The 18,334-nt window shown below is 47.3% G+C and overlaps 1 protein-coding gene across 1 annotated transcript in view; it reads right to left on the bottom strand.

Annotated features, from left to right (window-relative positions):
- The window catches only part of vwa3a (von Willebrand factor A domain containing 3A), a 31,940-nt gene that overhangs the window by 4,072 nt on the left and 9,534 nt on the right, over positions 1-18,334 (bottom strand). The window contains exons 9-22 of the mRNA XM_029251317.1: positions 17,545-17,723; positions 17,284-17,438; positions 17,064-17,202; positions 15,375-15,506; positions 12,299-12,397; positions 11,511-11,693; positions 10,778-10,908; positions 10,555-10,688; positions 9,487-9,615; positions 8,928-8,988; positions 8,439-8,595; positions 6,201-6,322; positions 4,757-4,807; positions 4,131-4,320 (exon numbers count right to left, since the gene is read on the bottom strand). Coding sequence (XP_029107150.1) covers positions 4,131-4,320; positions 4,757-4,807; positions 6,201-6,322; positions 8,439-8,595; positions 8,928-8,988; positions 9,487-9,615; positions 10,555-10,688; positions 10,778-10,908; positions 11,511-11,693; positions 12,299-12,397; positions 15,375-15,506; positions 17,064-17,202; positions 17,284-17,438; positions 17,545-17,723 — 1,862 coding nt within the window. The remainder of the gene's footprint in view (positions 1-4,130; positions 4,321-4,756; positions 4,808-6,200; positions 6,323-8,438; positions 8,596-8,927; positions 8,989-9,486; positions 9,616-10,554; positions 10,689-10,777; positions 10,909-11,510; positions 11,694-12,298; positions 12,398-15,374; positions 15,507-17,063; positions 17,203-17,283; positions 17,439-17,544; positions 17,724-18,334) is intronic.

Here is an 18,334-nt window from a genome sequence, read left to right as displayed (position 1 = left end):
TCCAAAACCCCTTATGAAGGAAAAATCAAGGCTTTCGTTTACCCCGCCCGGTATGGGGTCACCGGGGCCCCACCCTGGAGCCAGGCCTGGGGGGGGGGCTCGCATGCGAGCGCCTGGTGGCCAGGTCTATGCCCACGGGGCCTGGCCGGGCTCAGCCCGAAGCCATGACGTGGAGCCGCTCTTCGGTGTGCTCACCACCTGCCGGAGAAACCGTAAGGGGCCGGTGCATTGTGATTTGGGCGGTGGTCGGGGCCGAGTGCCCGGCCGACCCAAACCTCGGGCGCCAACTCTGGTAATTGGGACTTGGAATGTCACCTCACTGGCGGGGAAGGAGCCTGAGCTGGTGCGGGAAGTTGAGAGATACCGTCTAGATATAGTCGGGCTCACTTCCACTCACAGCTTGGGTTCTGGAACCACTCTCCTTGATCGAGGGTGGACTCTCCACTATTCTGGCGTTGCCCAAGGTGAGAGGCGGCGGGCTGGTGTGGGCTTATTAATAGCCCCCCAGTTCAGCCGCCATGTGTTGGAGTCTACCCCGGTGAATGAGAGGGTCGTCTCCCTACGCCTTCGGGTCAGGGAACGGTCTCTCACTGTCGTTTGTGCTTATGCGCCTAGCGGCAGTGTAGAGTACCCGGCCTTTTTAGAGTCCCTGGGGGGCGTGCTGGAAAGCGCTCCCACTGGGGACTCTGTCGTTCTACTGGGGGACTTTAACGCCCACGTGGGCAGCGACAGTGATACCTGGAGGGGCGTGATTGGGAGGAACGGCCTCCCTGATCTGAACCCGAGCGGTGAGTTGTTATTGGATTTCTGTGCTAGTCGCGGTTTATCCATAACGAACACCATGTTCATGCATAAGGGTGTCCATCAGTGCACTTGGCACCAGGACACCCTAGGTCGGAGGTCGATGATCGACTTTGTAGTCGTTTCTTCTGACCTTCGGCCATATGTCTTGGACACTCGGGTGAAGAGAGGGGCTGAGCTGTCAACTGATCACCACCTGGTGGTGAGTTGCATTCGATGGCGGGGGAAAAAGCTGGACAGACCTGGCAGGCCCAAACGCATAGTGAGGGTCTGTTGGGAACGTTTGGCGAAGGCCCCTGTCAGAGAGGTCTTCAACTCCCACCTCCGACAGAGCTTCAACCAGGTCCCGAGGGAGGTGGGGGACATTGAGTCTGAATGGACTATGTTCCGCGCCTCCATTGTCGGGGCGGCGGTTCGGAGCTGCGGCCATAAGGTCTCCGGCGCCTGTCGCGGCGGCAATCCCCGAACACGATGGTGGACACCGGAAGTAAGGGATGCCGTCAAGCTGAAAAAGGAGTTCTATTGGGCCTGGCTGGCTCATGGGACTCCTGAAGCAGCTGACAGGTACCGACGGGCCAAACGGAGCGCGGCTCTGGCAGTCGCCGCGGCAAAAACTCGAGCTTGGGAGGAGTTCGGTGAGGCCATGGAGGAAGACTTTCAGTCGGCCTCAAAGAGATTCTGGCAAACCGTCCGGCGACTCAGAGGGGGGAAGCGGTGTTCCACGAACACTGTTTACAGTGGAAGTGGTGCGCTGCTGACCTCAACTGAGGATGTTCTCGGGCAGTGGAAGGAGTACTTTGAGGATCTCCTCAATCCCTCCGACACGCCTTCCGTAGAGGAAGCTGAGGCTGGAGACTTGGGGGGGGATTCGTCCATTACCCTGGCTGAAGTTGCTGAGGTAGTCAAAAAACTCCTCGGTGGCAAGGCTCCGGGGGTGGATGAGATCTGCCCCGAGTTTCTCAAGTCTCTGGATGTTGTGGGGCTGTCTTGGCTGACACGCCTCTGCAGCATCGCGTGGAGTTCGGGAACGGTGCCTCTGGACTGGCAGACCGGGGTGGTGGTCCCTCTTTTTAAGAAGGGGGACCGGAGATTGTGTTCCAACTACAGGGGGATCACACTCCTTAGCCTCCCTGGGAAAGTCTATGCCAGGGTACTGGAAAGGAGAATCCGACCGATAGTCGAACCTCGGATTCAGGAGGAGCAATGCAGTTTTCGCCCTGGCCGTGGAACACTGGACCAGCTCTATACCCTCACTAGAGTGCTGGAGGGTTCGTGGGAGTTTGCCCAACCAGTCCATATGTGTTTTGTGGACCTGGAGAAGGCATTCGACCGTGTCCCTCGTGGCATCCTGTGGGGGGTACTTCGGGATTATGGGGTTCGGGGCTCGTTGCTATGGGCTGTTCGTTCCCTGTATGACTGGAGCAGGAGCTTGGTTCGCATTGCCGGCAGTAAGTCAGACCTGTTCCCGGTGCATGTTGGACTCCGCCAGGGCTGCCCTTTGTCACCGATTCTGTTCATTATCTTTATGGACAGAATTTCTAGGCGCAGTCAGGGAACGGAGGGTGTCTGTTTTGGTGGCCGCGAGATCTCGTCTCTGCTTTTTGCGGACGATGTGGTCCTGTTGGCTTCATCAAGTCAAGACTTGCAGCGTGCACTGGGGAGGTTTGCAGCCAAGTGCGAAGCGGCGGGGATGAGAATCAGCACCTCCAAATCCGAGGCCATGGTTCTCAGTCGGAAAAAGGTGGATTGCCCCCTCCGGGTTAGGGGGGAGCTCCTCCCTCAGGTGGAGGAGTTTAAGTATCTCGGGGTCTTGTTCACGAGTGAGGGAAAAATGGAGCGGCAGGTTGACAGACGGATCGGTGCGGCGTCCGCAGTAATGCGGTCATTGTACCGGTCTGTTGTGGTGAAGAGGGAGCTGAGTTATAAGGCGAAGCTCTCAATTTACCGGTCGATCTACGTTCCTACCCTCACCTATGGTCATGAACTCTGGATCATGACCGAAAGAATGAGATCGCGGATACAAGCGGCAGAAATGAGTTTCCTCCGCAGAGTGGCTGGGCGCACCCTTAGGGATAGGGTGAGGAGCTCAGTCACCCGGGAGGAGCTCGGAGTAGAGCCGCTGCTCCTCCGCATTGAGAGGAGCCAGTTGAGGTGGCTCGGGCATCTGTTCCGGATGCCTCCTGGACGCCTCCCTGGGGAGGTGTTCCGGGCTTGTCCCACTGGGAGGAGGTCTCGGGGCAGACCCAGGACACGTTGGAGAGACTATGTCTCCCGGCTGGCCTGGAACGCCTTGGGGTTCCCCCAGAGGAACTGGAGGAGGTGTGCGGGGAGAGGGAAGTCTGGAGGACTCTGCTCGGACTGCTGCCCCCGCGACCCGGCCCCGGATAAAAGCGGAGGAAGATGGATGGATGGATGGTTTTATGCATCCACTCGAGTGACGAACATGGTTCATATGGTGGAAAGAAACAACCTAACTGCACTTAATTACGTGTCTGCATCTGTGTCTCTCTTTCTGCTAATATAATGCACACATTGTATTTTCTATAAGATGCACGTCGCTTTGGATAAAAGCGTCTGCTAATTGAATACATGTGAATGTAAATGTAACCCCAATGGGGCATTGGGGATGAGTGGGGTCCAGTGAGGAACGGGCCCCAGAAGACCCCTAAGGTGATTTGACCCCAGTGGTGATGTAGGTGCAATGAGGACAGCCAATACTCAGAGATTCTCAGGGTCACACTCAGTGGTTTGAGCTCCTGGCTCGACGGCTGTCACATCGTGGAACTTAAACTGGCAGCGAATGCCTTTTTTGAAAGGCATTTTATATGCATAATAAGTATTAGCAGATGGTGATTTTGAGGAATTTGCAAAAAAATGTCATAATCTGCGCAAAAATACAAAAAAAAAAGAATGTCAAATTTTTGTTTACATGGTACTGGGTCAAAATAATTTTTAAAAAAGTGAAAATGTGACATTTTGACGCATGAAAACATGATAATGCCTGTAAACAGCTGAAGCACCAATTAGAAACTAATACTCTCACCTCGCCCTGAATATACAAAACATACTTCGCTCGAAGGATAACCAGCAGTAATTGATCGCACTGATCCCTCACACACACACACAACAAAGCACTTTAGTCACATTATATATTTAAGTGGAATCGATTAAAAATGGTGAATATATTGAATAAATAGTAAAAATTGTTTAATCCGCCTTCCCTATGCCTGTTCTCTTGAGTCTGGTAATATCACCCAACCAATGGCTTGCTAGGTGTGTATCCCAGTACATGTTCTGTGTCGCAATGCATGAAGGCGATTCTCACTTACAGGCTCCTGGATCTTCTGTCTGATGGCCTGCTGCAGGTCCGAGGCCTGTTGTAGAAAGGAGAGGCCCAAACGGACCTGGTCCTCCAGCAGGTCCACATCCTCCTGGGTCAAAGGCCAACCCAAGCGCTCCAGGGCCTGCAGCAGAGCTTCCCGGTTCTCCCTGAAAACCAGGGGCTTGTCGCTGGCAAGCCTCCAAATGACAAAAATCCTTTGCATAAATATTTACGTACTTCAATACTGGACAGACTTTTTACAGGCTAATTCGGTAAAATTATGCAAATACCGAGAGCAATTTAGCAGGAGCACAATGTAACTATGAGGTCTGAGTTAAGCGTTAGGTTTTACTCCTAGTACTCAGATACTTCTATAAAAACATTTTGATGCATTTTTTTCTAAATCCAGCCATGTTACACACACACACACACACACACACACACACACAGAGTCTGAAACCACTTGTCCTCCAGTCATATTATTCCGTGCAATACATAATATATGTTCTGATCAGTTTTGAAATAAATTTCTCTCCAAATCTACACCACACCACTGCTGTTAATACCATTTAATATATAACATTTTAGTTCAGTTAATGGTGACTAATGTAATGCTGACAGTAACAAACGCACTTATCTTTCTCCTCCGGAGTCAATGCTCTCCATACCATCAAATCTAGGCGCCTGCAGGAACAACGTAATGGTCCCGATAAGTCAAACGTCATGACATTTCCGATGCTCTATTCACTTCACACAGAATAATGAACTCCTAAAAAAAACTGATTTCTCTTCAGTTTTTTTCATTAGGTAAAGTGCTTTCACAAAGTGCTTTGCTCATGTCATAATACTTGTTTTGTATTTACTGGTAAAACCTCCTGATATCCGTCTCACAGTCCTCAACTGCTTTTAGACCTCTCGATGACATTTATTTATTTAGCTGACATCTTTCTCTTAAGGAACTTATAATGTTAAGCCATTTACAATGATTTACCCACTGGGATTTTTTTTTACTGCACAAAGTCAAGGTAGGTGGTGTGGGGGGCGCGGCAGGTTCAGCTGGTGCCTGCTGTGTGGTGGGTCTGAGGCTCGAGCCCTGCTTGGGATGCCTTGTGACAGGCTGGTGTTCTGTCCTAGGTGTGTCCGTTCCCCCTTCAGTCTTTTGTCCCGTGTTGCCAGGTAAGCGTCCAGCTCGCCTCGACCCCGCTCAAGACAAGTGGGTCGTTGACAATGGATGGATGGAAAGTCATGTTAATCCTTCTCATCTTAGTTCTAAAGGTCGTGGGATTTGAACCCTGCCCCTCTGAATACAAGCAGCACTACTAATGATTACATTACCTACTGCTCTAAAACCAGACCCAAAACTTTCCTACAGATCTTGTTATGGAATTACACAGAGATGGGGGTTGAGGTCAAGTGCAGAGTTTACTGGATGAAAACAACGAGGAATTGAAGCAGGGATGAGCGTGATGAGGTAGGGAACGTTGGATGGACGGTGTTTGGGATAGAGGCTGGTGCAGGAAATGAACTTGGAACAAGGTTCAGGGTCACAAAGTTGAGCCAAGTCCAGTGCGAGGTCAAGGGTCTAAACTGAATTGTGGTCCAGTTCAAAGGCAGGGGTCAAGGCCATAGTCTAGAGAAGAGTAGAATTCCAAGTTGACGTCAAGATCCAGATCAGGCTCAAGGGTCCAAGTCAAAGTTAACTAAGTGACAAAGTCAAAGCCAAAGAGAAGAGCGCAAAGGGAAGTTCTCAAAGAGATTCTGGGTTCTTCCTGACGTTGCTTGTTCTCTTTTATTCCTCCTTTTGTGATTGTGTTCAGGTGCGGTGGGTGGATCTTTCAGGACGAGTTGTCAGGGGGCGTGAAAGTCCTTCTCAACAATCATGAGACAACCTCTTACCAGACTCACCGCAATGTCGCCAACATCCCCAAGATCTTCATCTTTCCGCAATGCACCTTCTCAGTTTCATTTAGGGATGTGGCGGTCTTCAAATTGTTTGGCCATGAAGCAAGTTTGACCACACACCGCTGAGGGCAACCTTATTGGGTGGACCGAGCGCCACCACAGTCAGAGAGCTAACCTTTCATACATCTTCAGGACCTCCTTCAGCTTGGTCTTGTAGCCCTCCAAGTCCACAGCTAGAGGGTTGATGAGGGTGAGCTGTTGACAGCCCCTGATGGTGCTGTTAAAGGGATGCACCTGCTCCCAAAAGAAGAGCAGAGGTCACACACACTAACACAGAAAAACACATGTAGAGTCCATGGTCCATGGGTAAGGCGTACCACCATAGTACCAACCCACTAAGACCCACACAACCTCAGACACCAGCCTATGGGGTGTAAATCATGTAGCTGAAAGTTTCATATGATGCAGCCTGCGAGTACATTTGTAAAATTATTAGTATTAACAATGAATAATAATACTACACCTACCATAAATAGGTATGAATATAACATACCTACCATAAATAAAATTATATTGAATCATACAATAATACAGTTAGATTTAGACAAACTTGAACACACACTACATCTAAATAAAATACAAAAAAATATTCACATTAGACATTTAACATTCAGTAGGTCTGTTACCGTGGTTTTTACACCACATAGGTAGTTGTGAATGGAGTCCTTACTGTTAAAAAAATATTTAGAATAATTTCCAAGTGTAAAACTCATAAATAAAAATTTTTTATATATATAATGAGGTTCCAATCACAATGATTGGTATATATGATGCACTGGAATGACCTAACCCTCTCTACTAGTCCGGTCATGTGAAGACGAGCTGTTCAGTGTATTTCAAAAGCAATAATGCAGTCCCTCAGAAACTGCCCCCCACTGATGAATCAGTATAGATCACCTTTCAATATAATTTCTTTAACAAATTACTACAAAAAGAGGGAATGAGAAATCCCTTTATTCATCACAATGACCAGGAAAGCAAACTGCATATTACTGTATATACAGCTCCCTGAGTGGGAACAGCAACCAAAGTTCTCCCACAGTCTTATGTTATACTCAGCTGTTAAAATAAATAAAATATAATAAAATCCTAGTTTGTGGGGGGGGTGGAAAAAGAAAAAAAAAACAGACATAGAAAACTGACATTATTCTGCAATTTAAAATACAGTTTTACATGCCAGTCATGCATTATAACTTGGATCATTTCATAATAAAATGGAGTTCTAAAAAATATTTGTTCTATTTCTATTTGTTATATTTATTAGAAATAAACTGCCACTGCTAGATGAGTGGCTACTCCCCACTACTGGCCACACAGGAGATTACAGTGACGCAACTGAGTGGCTAATTGGCTCTATTTGCTCTTTTTAATTCTTGATCGCATATGGACCAATTATTGTTACACATTTTGCTGTAAGATGTCTACAGAATACTGTGAAAGTGTGATATCAAAGAATTAAAATACATCAGTAGAATACTATATATATAGTATATGTTGTTGTTAGGTGCTGTCGAGTCAATGTTGACTCATGGTGACTCTATGGATAGTTGTCCATATAGTATATACTATATATGCGTGTATATACACAAAGACAAAAGTAAAATGCACTTAATGTAGTTATTAATGTAGATGATTATTAGTAGTGCGAGTAGTAGTGTTTCAATGTACAAGGACAAAGCATATACAAACATATACAATATACAATACGTACGTATGTACAACATCATGAATATGATTTACCTTTATGGGACAAACCTAACAAACTAGATTTACTTGAGAGTCGCATGTCTGCAGCTATGTCTCTTTCTCTTAACGTAATGCATAAATTGTACTTTTGCCGAGATGTACGTCGCTTTGGACAGAAGTGTCTGCTAAATGAATAAATGTAAATTTTTCAGTTCCATTTTAAACGTAGGGGATGGGGTGGCACAGCGAGTTTGAGCGGGTCCTGCTCTCGGGTGGGTCTGGGGTTCGAGTCCCGCTTGGGGTGCCTTGTGATGGACTGGCATCCCATCCTGGGTGTCCCCCCTCCAGCCTTACGCCCTGTGTTGCCGGGTTAGGCTCCGGTTTGCCGCGACCCCACTTGGGACAAGTGGTTTCAGACTGTATGTATGTATTTTAAATGTAATAAAGCTGACGAGATTCACACCAATACCAGTGATGCACCAGGACCGAATTTCCATCAGTGCAACATTTTGGCCAAACTCTACTCTTCCCTGCATCATGTTCGTGTGTAATGACCGCATGGGCAAAACAACAAAAATACGGGAAAAACTAAATCAAGTGCAAATGAACATATTAGCGTACGGCTGATGTATGAAGACACAGCCGACACCACGATGACGACTCTTACCTCGTCAAACACTTTAGAATAGATTCTTTTGTCCAGAATGGGGACGTATTTGGCTTTCTGTGGTATGCCCACAGGGGCCAAGATGTCCATCATGGTCAGTCTCCTGGCAACCAAGCTGTTGGTTCGTAACCAGTGGGCAGTGGGCTCATCTAGACATCTGTACCACATATAAAAGATGGACAAAAGGATGAGTGCTTAGGGTCCGGGTCAGTCCAAAGGTCCCCGTACCAAGGTGTTTTACCCTCCTAGCCATGTGCTTCTGCCAAGAAAATGCTCATCTTCCACCTTCATTACTTTTGTCATAAATTCAAATGATAAAAAAGGGGTATTAACTGAACCAAAGTCACTTTCAACGCATAATTATTACACTTCATCATTGTCAACTGTGCGTGACGGTATATGATTACATTAAATGCCCCGAGCAGTTCAGAGTTCAACAACAAACCAGAAAAAAAAGGCAATTTAGATAAAAACTTATGAATCTCTCACAGCTGAGGCCTTCGCCTGCGTTCTTTCTTCTGCTCCACTTCCCCTGCAGCTGAACCAAGACCTTTTTGGAAAGGGAATCAAAAAAAAAGCTCAGAATACTTTTCAAAAATCGTGGCTACGGCAGACAAAATAAAGAGAAATTATTCGCTGTTTTTAGAGCTTCATTATTATATCATTATGATTTACTTAATTACTCCTTAATTGCTCTTTCTTGTATTATTCGCAATATGGTATTCATGTATGTCTTTTATTATTATACTCTATTATATCTTACTTGTATAACTTTTCCTAAGGGGCCACTGTGGGATTTCTGGGATTTCTGCACCTCTGTTTAGGAGACCCTAAGATGTCTGTTTTATGGGCACGAGTCCATAAAGGAGAGTGTGGAGTGTATAAGGACAGTGGGGAGGCGTGCAGGCGTGGCTGTCTGTGACGAGTCACATCTGCTAAGATTCTCCACAGCTGTAATCAGTCATGTTTTCATGCTTTATTATTTATTACCTCATTAGTGAGAATGAAAAGAACCTGGAGATCTATGTTCACAAAGGAAGGGACTCACTGTGGAGAACCTGGTTCTGCTTCTCGATGTTGGCCTGGAAGAGGGATAGTGTCTCCGGTACCATCCAGTCCCGGAGCGCTTGTTCACCCCCCCGGCTCAGCAAATCTCGCAGACCGGCTGGAGTGCATGCTGGGACCGCAGACACACACAGGCAGTATGTGACGGAACCGCCCCAGGGTCACGCTGATCTAACAACTCCGACTGGCGACTGATGCCAGTTAAAGTGTCAGAAAACTTACTGGGGAGCTGTGGTTGTTCAGTTGTTGCAGGAAAAATTGCATTTAAATTACATTTATTCACTTTAGCAGACACTTTTCTCCAAAGCAACTTACAATGTTAAGCTACTTTTATTTATTTACCCATTTATATATCTGGGTAATTTTACTAGAGCCATTTAGGGTAAGTACCTTGCTCAAGGGTAGTACAGCTGGAAGTGAGACTCAGATCTATGACCTTTGGGTTTGAAGGCAGCAGCTCTACCCACTGCACTACCAGCTGCCTGCTCACCCCCCTGCAAAATTCTAAAGCCCGTCAATTTTTAGCTCAGCCCCGATTGAGCTCCCTCTGTTCCTCACAACTGCTGAATCCCCTCCAGCAGTCAAGAAGGCTTTCAAAATGAATCTCTTTCAGACCTGCTTCCTTCCTGAGGTCCTGTCACTTTTTCAAAGTTAGTCCTTCACCACCTGCTACTTTTTATCTGCCCAGTTTCATTTTGATATGTGACTTAAAAAGGCAGCTACTGGAACACGTGGACTGTGAAGGAAGCTATACGGAGCAAATAAGCTGTACTTCAGTAATCATGGGTATATATATATATATATATATAGACCCATGTGTGTTCACGTGCACTTTCGCTCATTTTGTGTCTGTGTACGTTGCTTTGGGGGGAAGTGTTTGCTAAATGTATAAATAAATCTAAATTTGAATGTGAATGCAAAGATTTAGGCATAAGTGCTGCCAGGAACTTAGTTCAAAACCTTTGGAGATACAATATATGGTACCTGAATTATTTCTAGAATAAGACACTGAGCTCCAGTACCCTATGGAGAACTCTAGAGGAATACAGACCCGGGTCGCAGGTTGCCTGAGTCGACTGGCGAGTTGTTTTCCTCAAAAGCTTTCGATTGCCGTCCTGGTTCCCCACCGCATGTCGAGCGCTGCCTTCTAGCTGGGGGGCGCTGTGGGGTCGTCCCAGGCAACTCCTGAAAAAGGCACATTAAGATGCTGTAACGTCACACATTCCGTGAAACGTGGGAGAAATCGGAGTGCAAGAGAAAAAAGCACGTCTCACTTTTCTGCTGTTTTACTGTCCTTGCTGTGGTACCAGTCCAGAACGACACACTGTGCTCTCAGTTTAAACACCTTCTCCATATCCGACTTTCCCTGTTCAATCTCTTCCTTCAAAAGGTGAACATCTTCACTCTGAGGATCCAAGAAAAAAAACTTTACAACAGTTCATTCCAAAAAAGAAAAAAATCACTTTTCCTTCTAAATGGGTGTTAGTGTAACTATGGGTTTCGTCCATAAAACACAGTAAGCACTTATTTAGCAGATGCTTTTCTCCAAAGAAACTACCAATGAACTCTATGTAGTGTTACCAGCCCACATACCTTACTTACCAAGGTAACTTACACTGCTAGATACACTACTTACACTAGGTCACTCATCCATACATCAGTGGAACACACTCTCCGTGTCACTCACACACTATGGGGGAATCTGAACAGCATGTCTTTGGACTGTGGGAGGAAACCAGAGCACCCAGAGGAAACCCACGCAGACGCAGGGAGAACATGCAAACTCCACACAGACTGAGTGGGGATCGAACCCATGCGCTCTCACACCACCCATATGTCGTGAGACAGCAATGCTACTCGCTGTGCCGCTGTACCCCCTGGTGTATACTATGACCACACACAGAGTAAAGGCTGCTGAAGAATCACTTTATCCATGGGAGAGTATGAAGCATGTGGTCAGTTGTCTCTGTCCACATTAGGCCCAGCGGGGGACCCAACTGATCTCACCACATAGGGCAACTGCTGTCCAGCATCCTGGGTGCGAGGCAGGTAGCTATTGTACCGCCCCCCTGTTGTCTCGGACAGCTCATGTAAAAAGCGCTCTGCCGCAGGGTCACTGCAGTAGAAGGAGATGGTGTGGACGGGGATCAGAGGATCACGCTGGACATGAGCTAGCACACTCTCGGCCGGCTGACACCACATGTTATTACCAAGAAGAGAGAAGAAAATGCACACATTTATCACAGAAGTCAGCTGTGAACAAAAAGTCTGAAGTCTTTTTCATCCCACAACATCTGAAAAGCAACTTGATATTTCATATTTCAGCTTTGTTTACTGCAGTGGGAGTAACTTTTTTGCTCTACATGCATGAGAAATATTGTTTGGCATTTCATTTATGTCAAGATTTAGTGCTTGGGATTAATATTTCACTGTGGGACATCTGATTGCATGGTAGAATGCCCAGGAGTAGTGGGCAGCCACTGGTACTTGGACCCCCAGCGGTTTATTTTTCTCCCCTTCTTTGCTGTGGGAGTTTTTTGTTTTCCTCTCCTCACCTGCCAGCTGGTTTATCCTAGCAGCTATTGCTGTTCTGTATTTTGCCATACCTTGGCAGTTTGTTCAGCTCTCTCTGTCATGTTGAATTGAATTGAATTAAATTGAATTATATAGTGTTCAATACTTCTGTCAATTCATTGGTTTGAGAAGTGAGAATGAAATACACACTAGAGCACAATGGTGAATTTATGTCAGCTCTATATAGGGCTCCCTGATGCAACAATGACCACATTGGACACCTGGTCTGGAAGGCTGTCGGTCAGGAGGTAAACGGCCTGCGTGTCAGTGTCTGCCAGTGCCAGCCGCAGAGCTTCGAGCATGTGGGTTGAGCCACCCCCCTGAATGGAACAAGATAATTAACAGCAGGCACCTCACTGAACCATCAGCTCTCCAGTCATTACCTTGATGTTTCTGTAAGGACCCATCTATAAGCTTGAAAATACTCAAATTGTTTTAGCAGACATTTTTCTCCAAAGCGATGTACATCTCAGAGAAAATACAATTTGTGCATTACATTAGGAGAAAGAGAGACATAGTTGCAGACATCTGATTCTTAAGTACACCTAGTTTGTTTCTTTCCAGTTTATGTACCAATGTTCATTACGCTGTCATGCCTCAGACAGTGCGACTCGCACCTGCACTGGCTGATGACCATTAACAGGTAATAAAAAGAGCATCTTGAGGGAAGACAGACCACGGAACCTCTTTTGGGCACCGCTTTCCGGAACTCCAAGGAGCATTCAGCCACCATCACCTCGTCCTCCATCCGCAGGCCACACAGGAGAGAGTTGCAGTAGTCCAGACGGGATGTCACCATGGCCTGGACAAGTAGTTCCACAGAGTCTGTTGTGAAGTAAGGACGGACCCTGTGGATATTATGCAGGATGTATCTTCAGGACCGGGTTGTGGCTTTGATGTGCTGAGAGAAAGATAGACTTGAGTCAATCGTCACTCCTAGACTCATAGCCGAGGAGGTAGGTGAAATGAGTGAGTTGCCCAGTTTGATCGATAGATGATGACAGGAGGACAGGCCGGCTGGGAGGTGAAGAATCTGTTTTTGAGAGTTTGAGTTGTAGGTGGTGATCTATGCAGAGATGTCTCACAGGCAGGCAGCAATGCGTGCAGAAATGTCTGATGCTCCAGGTGGAAAGGAGAGGAAGAGCTGGGTTTCATTAGTGTAGCAGTGGTATTTGAATCCATGGGAGGCTATGACCAGGCCGAGGGAGGAGGTGTAGATTCAGAAGAGAAGAGGACCCAATACTGAGCCCTGCGGGACACCGGTTGAGAAAGGCAGAGGAGAAGAACAGGAGCTCCGCCAGATAGGAGGATAGGATCTGTCAGATAGGTAGGATTCAAACCATCTCAGTGCTGCTCCTTTGATCCCAAGCTGACTAAGAGAGGAGAGTAGAGTAGAATCCGGTGGTTGAGTGTCAAATGTTGCAGACAGATCGAGGAGGATGAGGACCGAGGAGAGAGAGGCGGCTCTGGCCGACTGGAGAGTATCAGACACTGCCAGAAGCGCCGTCTCAGCAGAGTGACCAACTTTGAAACCAGACTGATATCCACTGAAGAGATGGTTCCAGTTGAGGAATTTGGATAGTTGATCACATGCCCTCCACTCCAGAGTTTTAGACAGGAAGGAGAGGAAGGAGACCGGTCTGTAGTTTTGGACTGAATTAGGATCCAGGGAGGGTTTTTTTAACAGAGGTGAAATGAGAGCAGATTTTAAGGCAACTGGGAAACAGCCAGAGGAGAGCAAGGAGTTGATGATCTTAGAGATCAAGGTGAAGCGTTGCGGGGAAATGTTCTGTAGGAGTGAAGATGGGATCAGATCAAGCGAGCAGGTGGTGGCTCTGTGTGACCTCAGGAGGTCGGAGATTTAAGATTCAGAGAGCGGCTTGAATTTGGAAAGAATGACTTCACAGGGAGGTCCAGCGCGAACCGGGCAGGGTGATGCTGAGAACTTGTCCGTGATTGCTTTGACTTTGTCTCAGAAGGGAGAGCGAACAGCATGGCAGAGGCAAAGCAGGAAGGTGAGAGATTTTAAGTTGCAGCGGAAGGTGACAATGGGTACAGAAAAGGGCGAGGGATTATTGGTGAGACAGGGTTGGAAGGAAATGAAGAAGTGATCAGAGACATGCAGAGGAGTAACAGAGAGGACAGGACAGCCACAGTTGTGGGAAAATACAAGGTCAAGACAGTTGCCTGCTTTGTGAGTAGCAGGGGATTGGGATGGAGAGATCGAAGGATGGCAGGAGCAACAGAAGGGCGCTTGCGTGAAAGTCATCAACATGCAGGTTGAAGTCACCCAGGGGCATCAGCGGAGCGTTGTCTCCTGGGAGAGAGCTCAACAAGATGTCAAGGTCATCCAAGAAGCAGCCGAGAGGGCCAGAAGAGCGATAAAGAACAGCCACAACAAGAGCGATTGGGGTAGTGATAGACAGCACGCCATTCAAAGGAGAACAGAGCATGTAGGTGGAGAGGGAGAACAGAATATTCCCAGCGGGGAGAGATGAGCAGGTCTGTGCCTCCACGTCTGCCGGAGGGACGAGGTGTGTGAGAGAAGGAGTAGCTAGCGGAGAGAGCTGCGGGTGTGGCTGAGTTGTCTGGGGTGATCCAGGTTTCAGTTAGGGCCAGGGGGTTCGGTGAGAGATGGGAGGCGTAGGCTGGTATGAAGTCAGCCTTTCTCACAGCAGACTGGCAGTTCCAGAGTCCCATGAAGAAATGAAAGCAGGATGGAGGGTTTGACAGGTGAGGATAAACCAGGTAACTGAAGCAGCGAGGGTGTCCAGGTCTCCGGTGGTGGCGATGTCGCACGGCTCTGTTGCTGTAGACAACTTTGACGGGCGACATGTTTGACGCATCCCTCGCGGAACACGATGCCGGCAGCCTCCCTCGATGGCCTCCCACAGGTAGACTCCCTTGTCTTTCCACTCCGAGTCTTTGCACCAAGAGGCTGCCGCAACCACTGCCGCTATGGGTCACCAGCTGCTATTTAAATCGGGCTAATTCCTGTCAGCTGAGATTCCTAATTCCTGTCAGCTGAGATTCCTAATTGAAATCGAAACTACTCCAACAATAGCAACCAAAACTAAGAAACAAACAGACGTGATTAATCAATCGATGGAGTCACACCCGCTCCATGCTACGGGACACAGAATTGTTCAGGTGAACATGCGCCCTAACAAACCCCAAAATACAATTCAACAAACAAATTAATAAAATTACCACCGACAACTACACAAACACACAACCGATTGAAGCCTCTGGATTTTAAACTAAACAGCGAGCCACAAGTTGGGCCGGGGCTCCTACCTCTAAACCCTGGATCCAGTTCCAGGCACTGTCCAGACTCTCTTCTGTGACATCCTCCACCTTCCTTCTCCAGGATGCTACGCAAGAGCTGAGAGTCACAAAATTCACCTTGGCTTTGTGGCAAAGCTGTTCCTGTAATCAGAGGAACTTGTCAGCTACCATCACACATGGGCCCCTCAGCTGGTTCAAGTCCTTTTCTGATATGCAGTTGTGACAAATGTACTGTTTCGTGGGACAAGAGGACACTGACTCCAGATTTATGGATTCAATAGTCTTTATTCTGCACCTCTCGGGCTGGGCGTGATGTCAGGGAGAAAGGAATCAGGACTGATCCTTTCCCCTTTGTTATATATTTATTTATAGACTTAGTTATTTTATGTGTGTATGTATGTATATGTATATATACATATATATGTTGAATGTTTGTATGTATGTATGTTGTACTCTACATGCTGCTGTAACCAAAGTGAATTTCTCTCTGCGATTACTAAAGTTTCATACATTCATTCATTCTCACTGTCTAGCAGGGGGTTAAATAGGGGAGTCATGGCAACTGGGTGTTTGTTTATGAGTTTAGTAACCAGGTTTTAGTGGTAGTGTAATGGTTAGAGTGGCTGCCTGTGGGCCCAAAAGTTGCAGGTTTTAATCCTGTCTCCAGCTGTAGTACCCTTGAGCAAGGTACTTACCCTAAATGGCTGCAGTAAAATTAGCCAGCTGTGTAAATGGGTAAATAGTTGTAAGTACCTTAACATTCTAGGTTGCTTTGAAGAACAGCATCAGCTAATTTGAAAGCAGGTGTAGGTCTTGTTTCCATACATCATAATGGGAGTGTGTTATGCTGTTTTCCCATGTACCGCACTCCCACACCACTATAAACTGGCCAGGGGGCCAACCCTGGTGAGACTGTTCAGCTTCCAAGTTGAAGCCCCTGGCCCAGCAAGAGAGGAAGTGCCCAGTCAGTAGATCACCTGGACTTTCAAAGGCTGTAGGACTAGAAAGCAACTGGTGATCTGGGCACTGGTGTCTTTCACAGTATGTAGCCAGCAGAGGGGAGTGTGTGGTTGCAACAGAGCAGAACTCCTGTCCCAGGAGGTAGTAATAGAGGACCAGGACCACCTAATTGATGGTGAAGCACTCTGATCCTGTAGCAACATTGCCTTGCAAGGAGTTTTTCACTAATGTACGAAACAGGATGGTTGGTCCAACGCTTTGGTTTCTTAATGGTAACTAGCTGTGTGTTAGGCTGGCATGGTTACCAGTATGGTAAGGAGGTGTAGGTCTTGGTGTGAGTGTGATGTTCCATATATGTTCATGGAAATGTTATGTGCCATTCTGTGTGTGTGTATGTGTGCAGTCTTCCCACATGCCATAGCAGTTAATGACACAGTGTACCATGAGTAATTTCGCTGGAACAACTACTAATGTAGAACTGCACTTTCTGAACCGCTTGTCCCATACGGGGGTTGCAGGGAACCAGAGCCTAACCTGGCAACTCAGGGTGTAAGGCTGGAGGGGGAGCGGACACAACCAGGACGGGACCCCAGTCCGTCACAAGACACCCCAAGTGGGACTCGAACCCCAGACCCACCAGAGAGCAGGACCCAGTCCAACCCACTGCGCCACCGCACCCCCCTAATGTAGAACTAGACTAGGAAAATTATTATATTAACCTGCAGAATGACTTCTGACCTGTATGAGCTCATGAATCTTGCTTTTCACAAGAGAAAGCCGGTCCTTCATGGACTCTGAAGTGTTGATCAGGAAGTAGACCTTTTCTTCCAGGACCGTCCCAAACAGTTCTCTACTGCCCATCTGCAGCCACTCCAACCTGGAGGGAACAAGCAGCGTGGCAGACCTAGTGGTCTTGAGGGAAGGTCTACGCTGATGGCAGTGTGGGGCAATGGAGTACCTCCTCTGCAGTGTGGCGAGGGCTTGCTTCATCATGTCCTCGTACCACCGGCACTTCTTAGCTGTGACGTACACGTGGACCACCGAGCCATCCTTCCAAGTCATGTGTGCGAACCTGTCGCAGTACTTTGCGTTGACCAGCTTGCACCGTGATTCCTTGCGAGGGGGCAGAGATCACGAACGATGCTATTCATCTCAACCTCAAGCCAAATACTTCTACACCAGTTCTGCTGGGGGATTTCCATTTGGTGTTGACACTCACAGCATCAGCCATTGTGCTCCCACACTCGGGTTTGGCTTTCACATCCACGACTCCATCCGAGTGACGGAACGCGCAGTCCACCAGTGCGTCATACAGCAGAAGTCTTTGGGCCTTCAGTCCATGGCGGGATAGCCAGTCTCTGGAGCTGATGAAGTCTTCACACATGGAGGTTGCTGGACCTGTGGGGTTGGTGTACTGTGCTTTAATGTACCTTCTCTGGGCTTGGAGTCTCAGGATCTACACACTTCAGTGCCCTGATTATCCAAAAATGACTAGTATGGGCTTGGGCACATGCACTAGAAGAGCTGACACTTATGCGAGATGATTCAGCAAACGGTTTTTGCATTACATACTGATTCCATTCCACTCTAATTTATAATTGTAATTTAGAATAAATCAAGCATCCTGCACTCTCTGTGTACCACAGACCATGTTCGTACTGCCTCTAAAATAGATAAGCACATTCGTGCACAACTTCTTTATTTACTCAACCGTTGGGCTTCTGACATTACAGTACATGAAATGTTTACTTTTCCCGCTATGCATCAGAGCCATGCAGAAATTAAAACCTCACGGGGGAAAGTGCTGTGGGCTTGTCTGGAAAAGCAGAAAAGTGAGGTGTGTTTTATGAGCTTAAGTATATAAACACTTACTGAAAGCGCAGAGACACTGAGAACTGAAAGCGCACTGGAGGGCAACTGGGACCTCTTTTCTGCAGTAATTTTGAAGACTGGTTGGTATCCAGGAAGAAGTGAAACCCACACGACTCAAAGGGAAACCATCTGCTTAA

Source organism: Scleropages formosus, chromosome 1 (assembly GCF_900964775.1).
Source record: "Scleropages formosus chromosome 1, fSclFor1.1, whole genome shotgun sequence".
In the NCBI taxonomy this organism is placed as follows: Eukaryota; Metazoa; Chordata; class Actinopteri; order Osteoglossiformes; family Osteoglossidae; genus Scleropages; species Scleropages formosus.
This window is presented reverse-complemented; position numbering and strand designations above follow the sequence as displayed.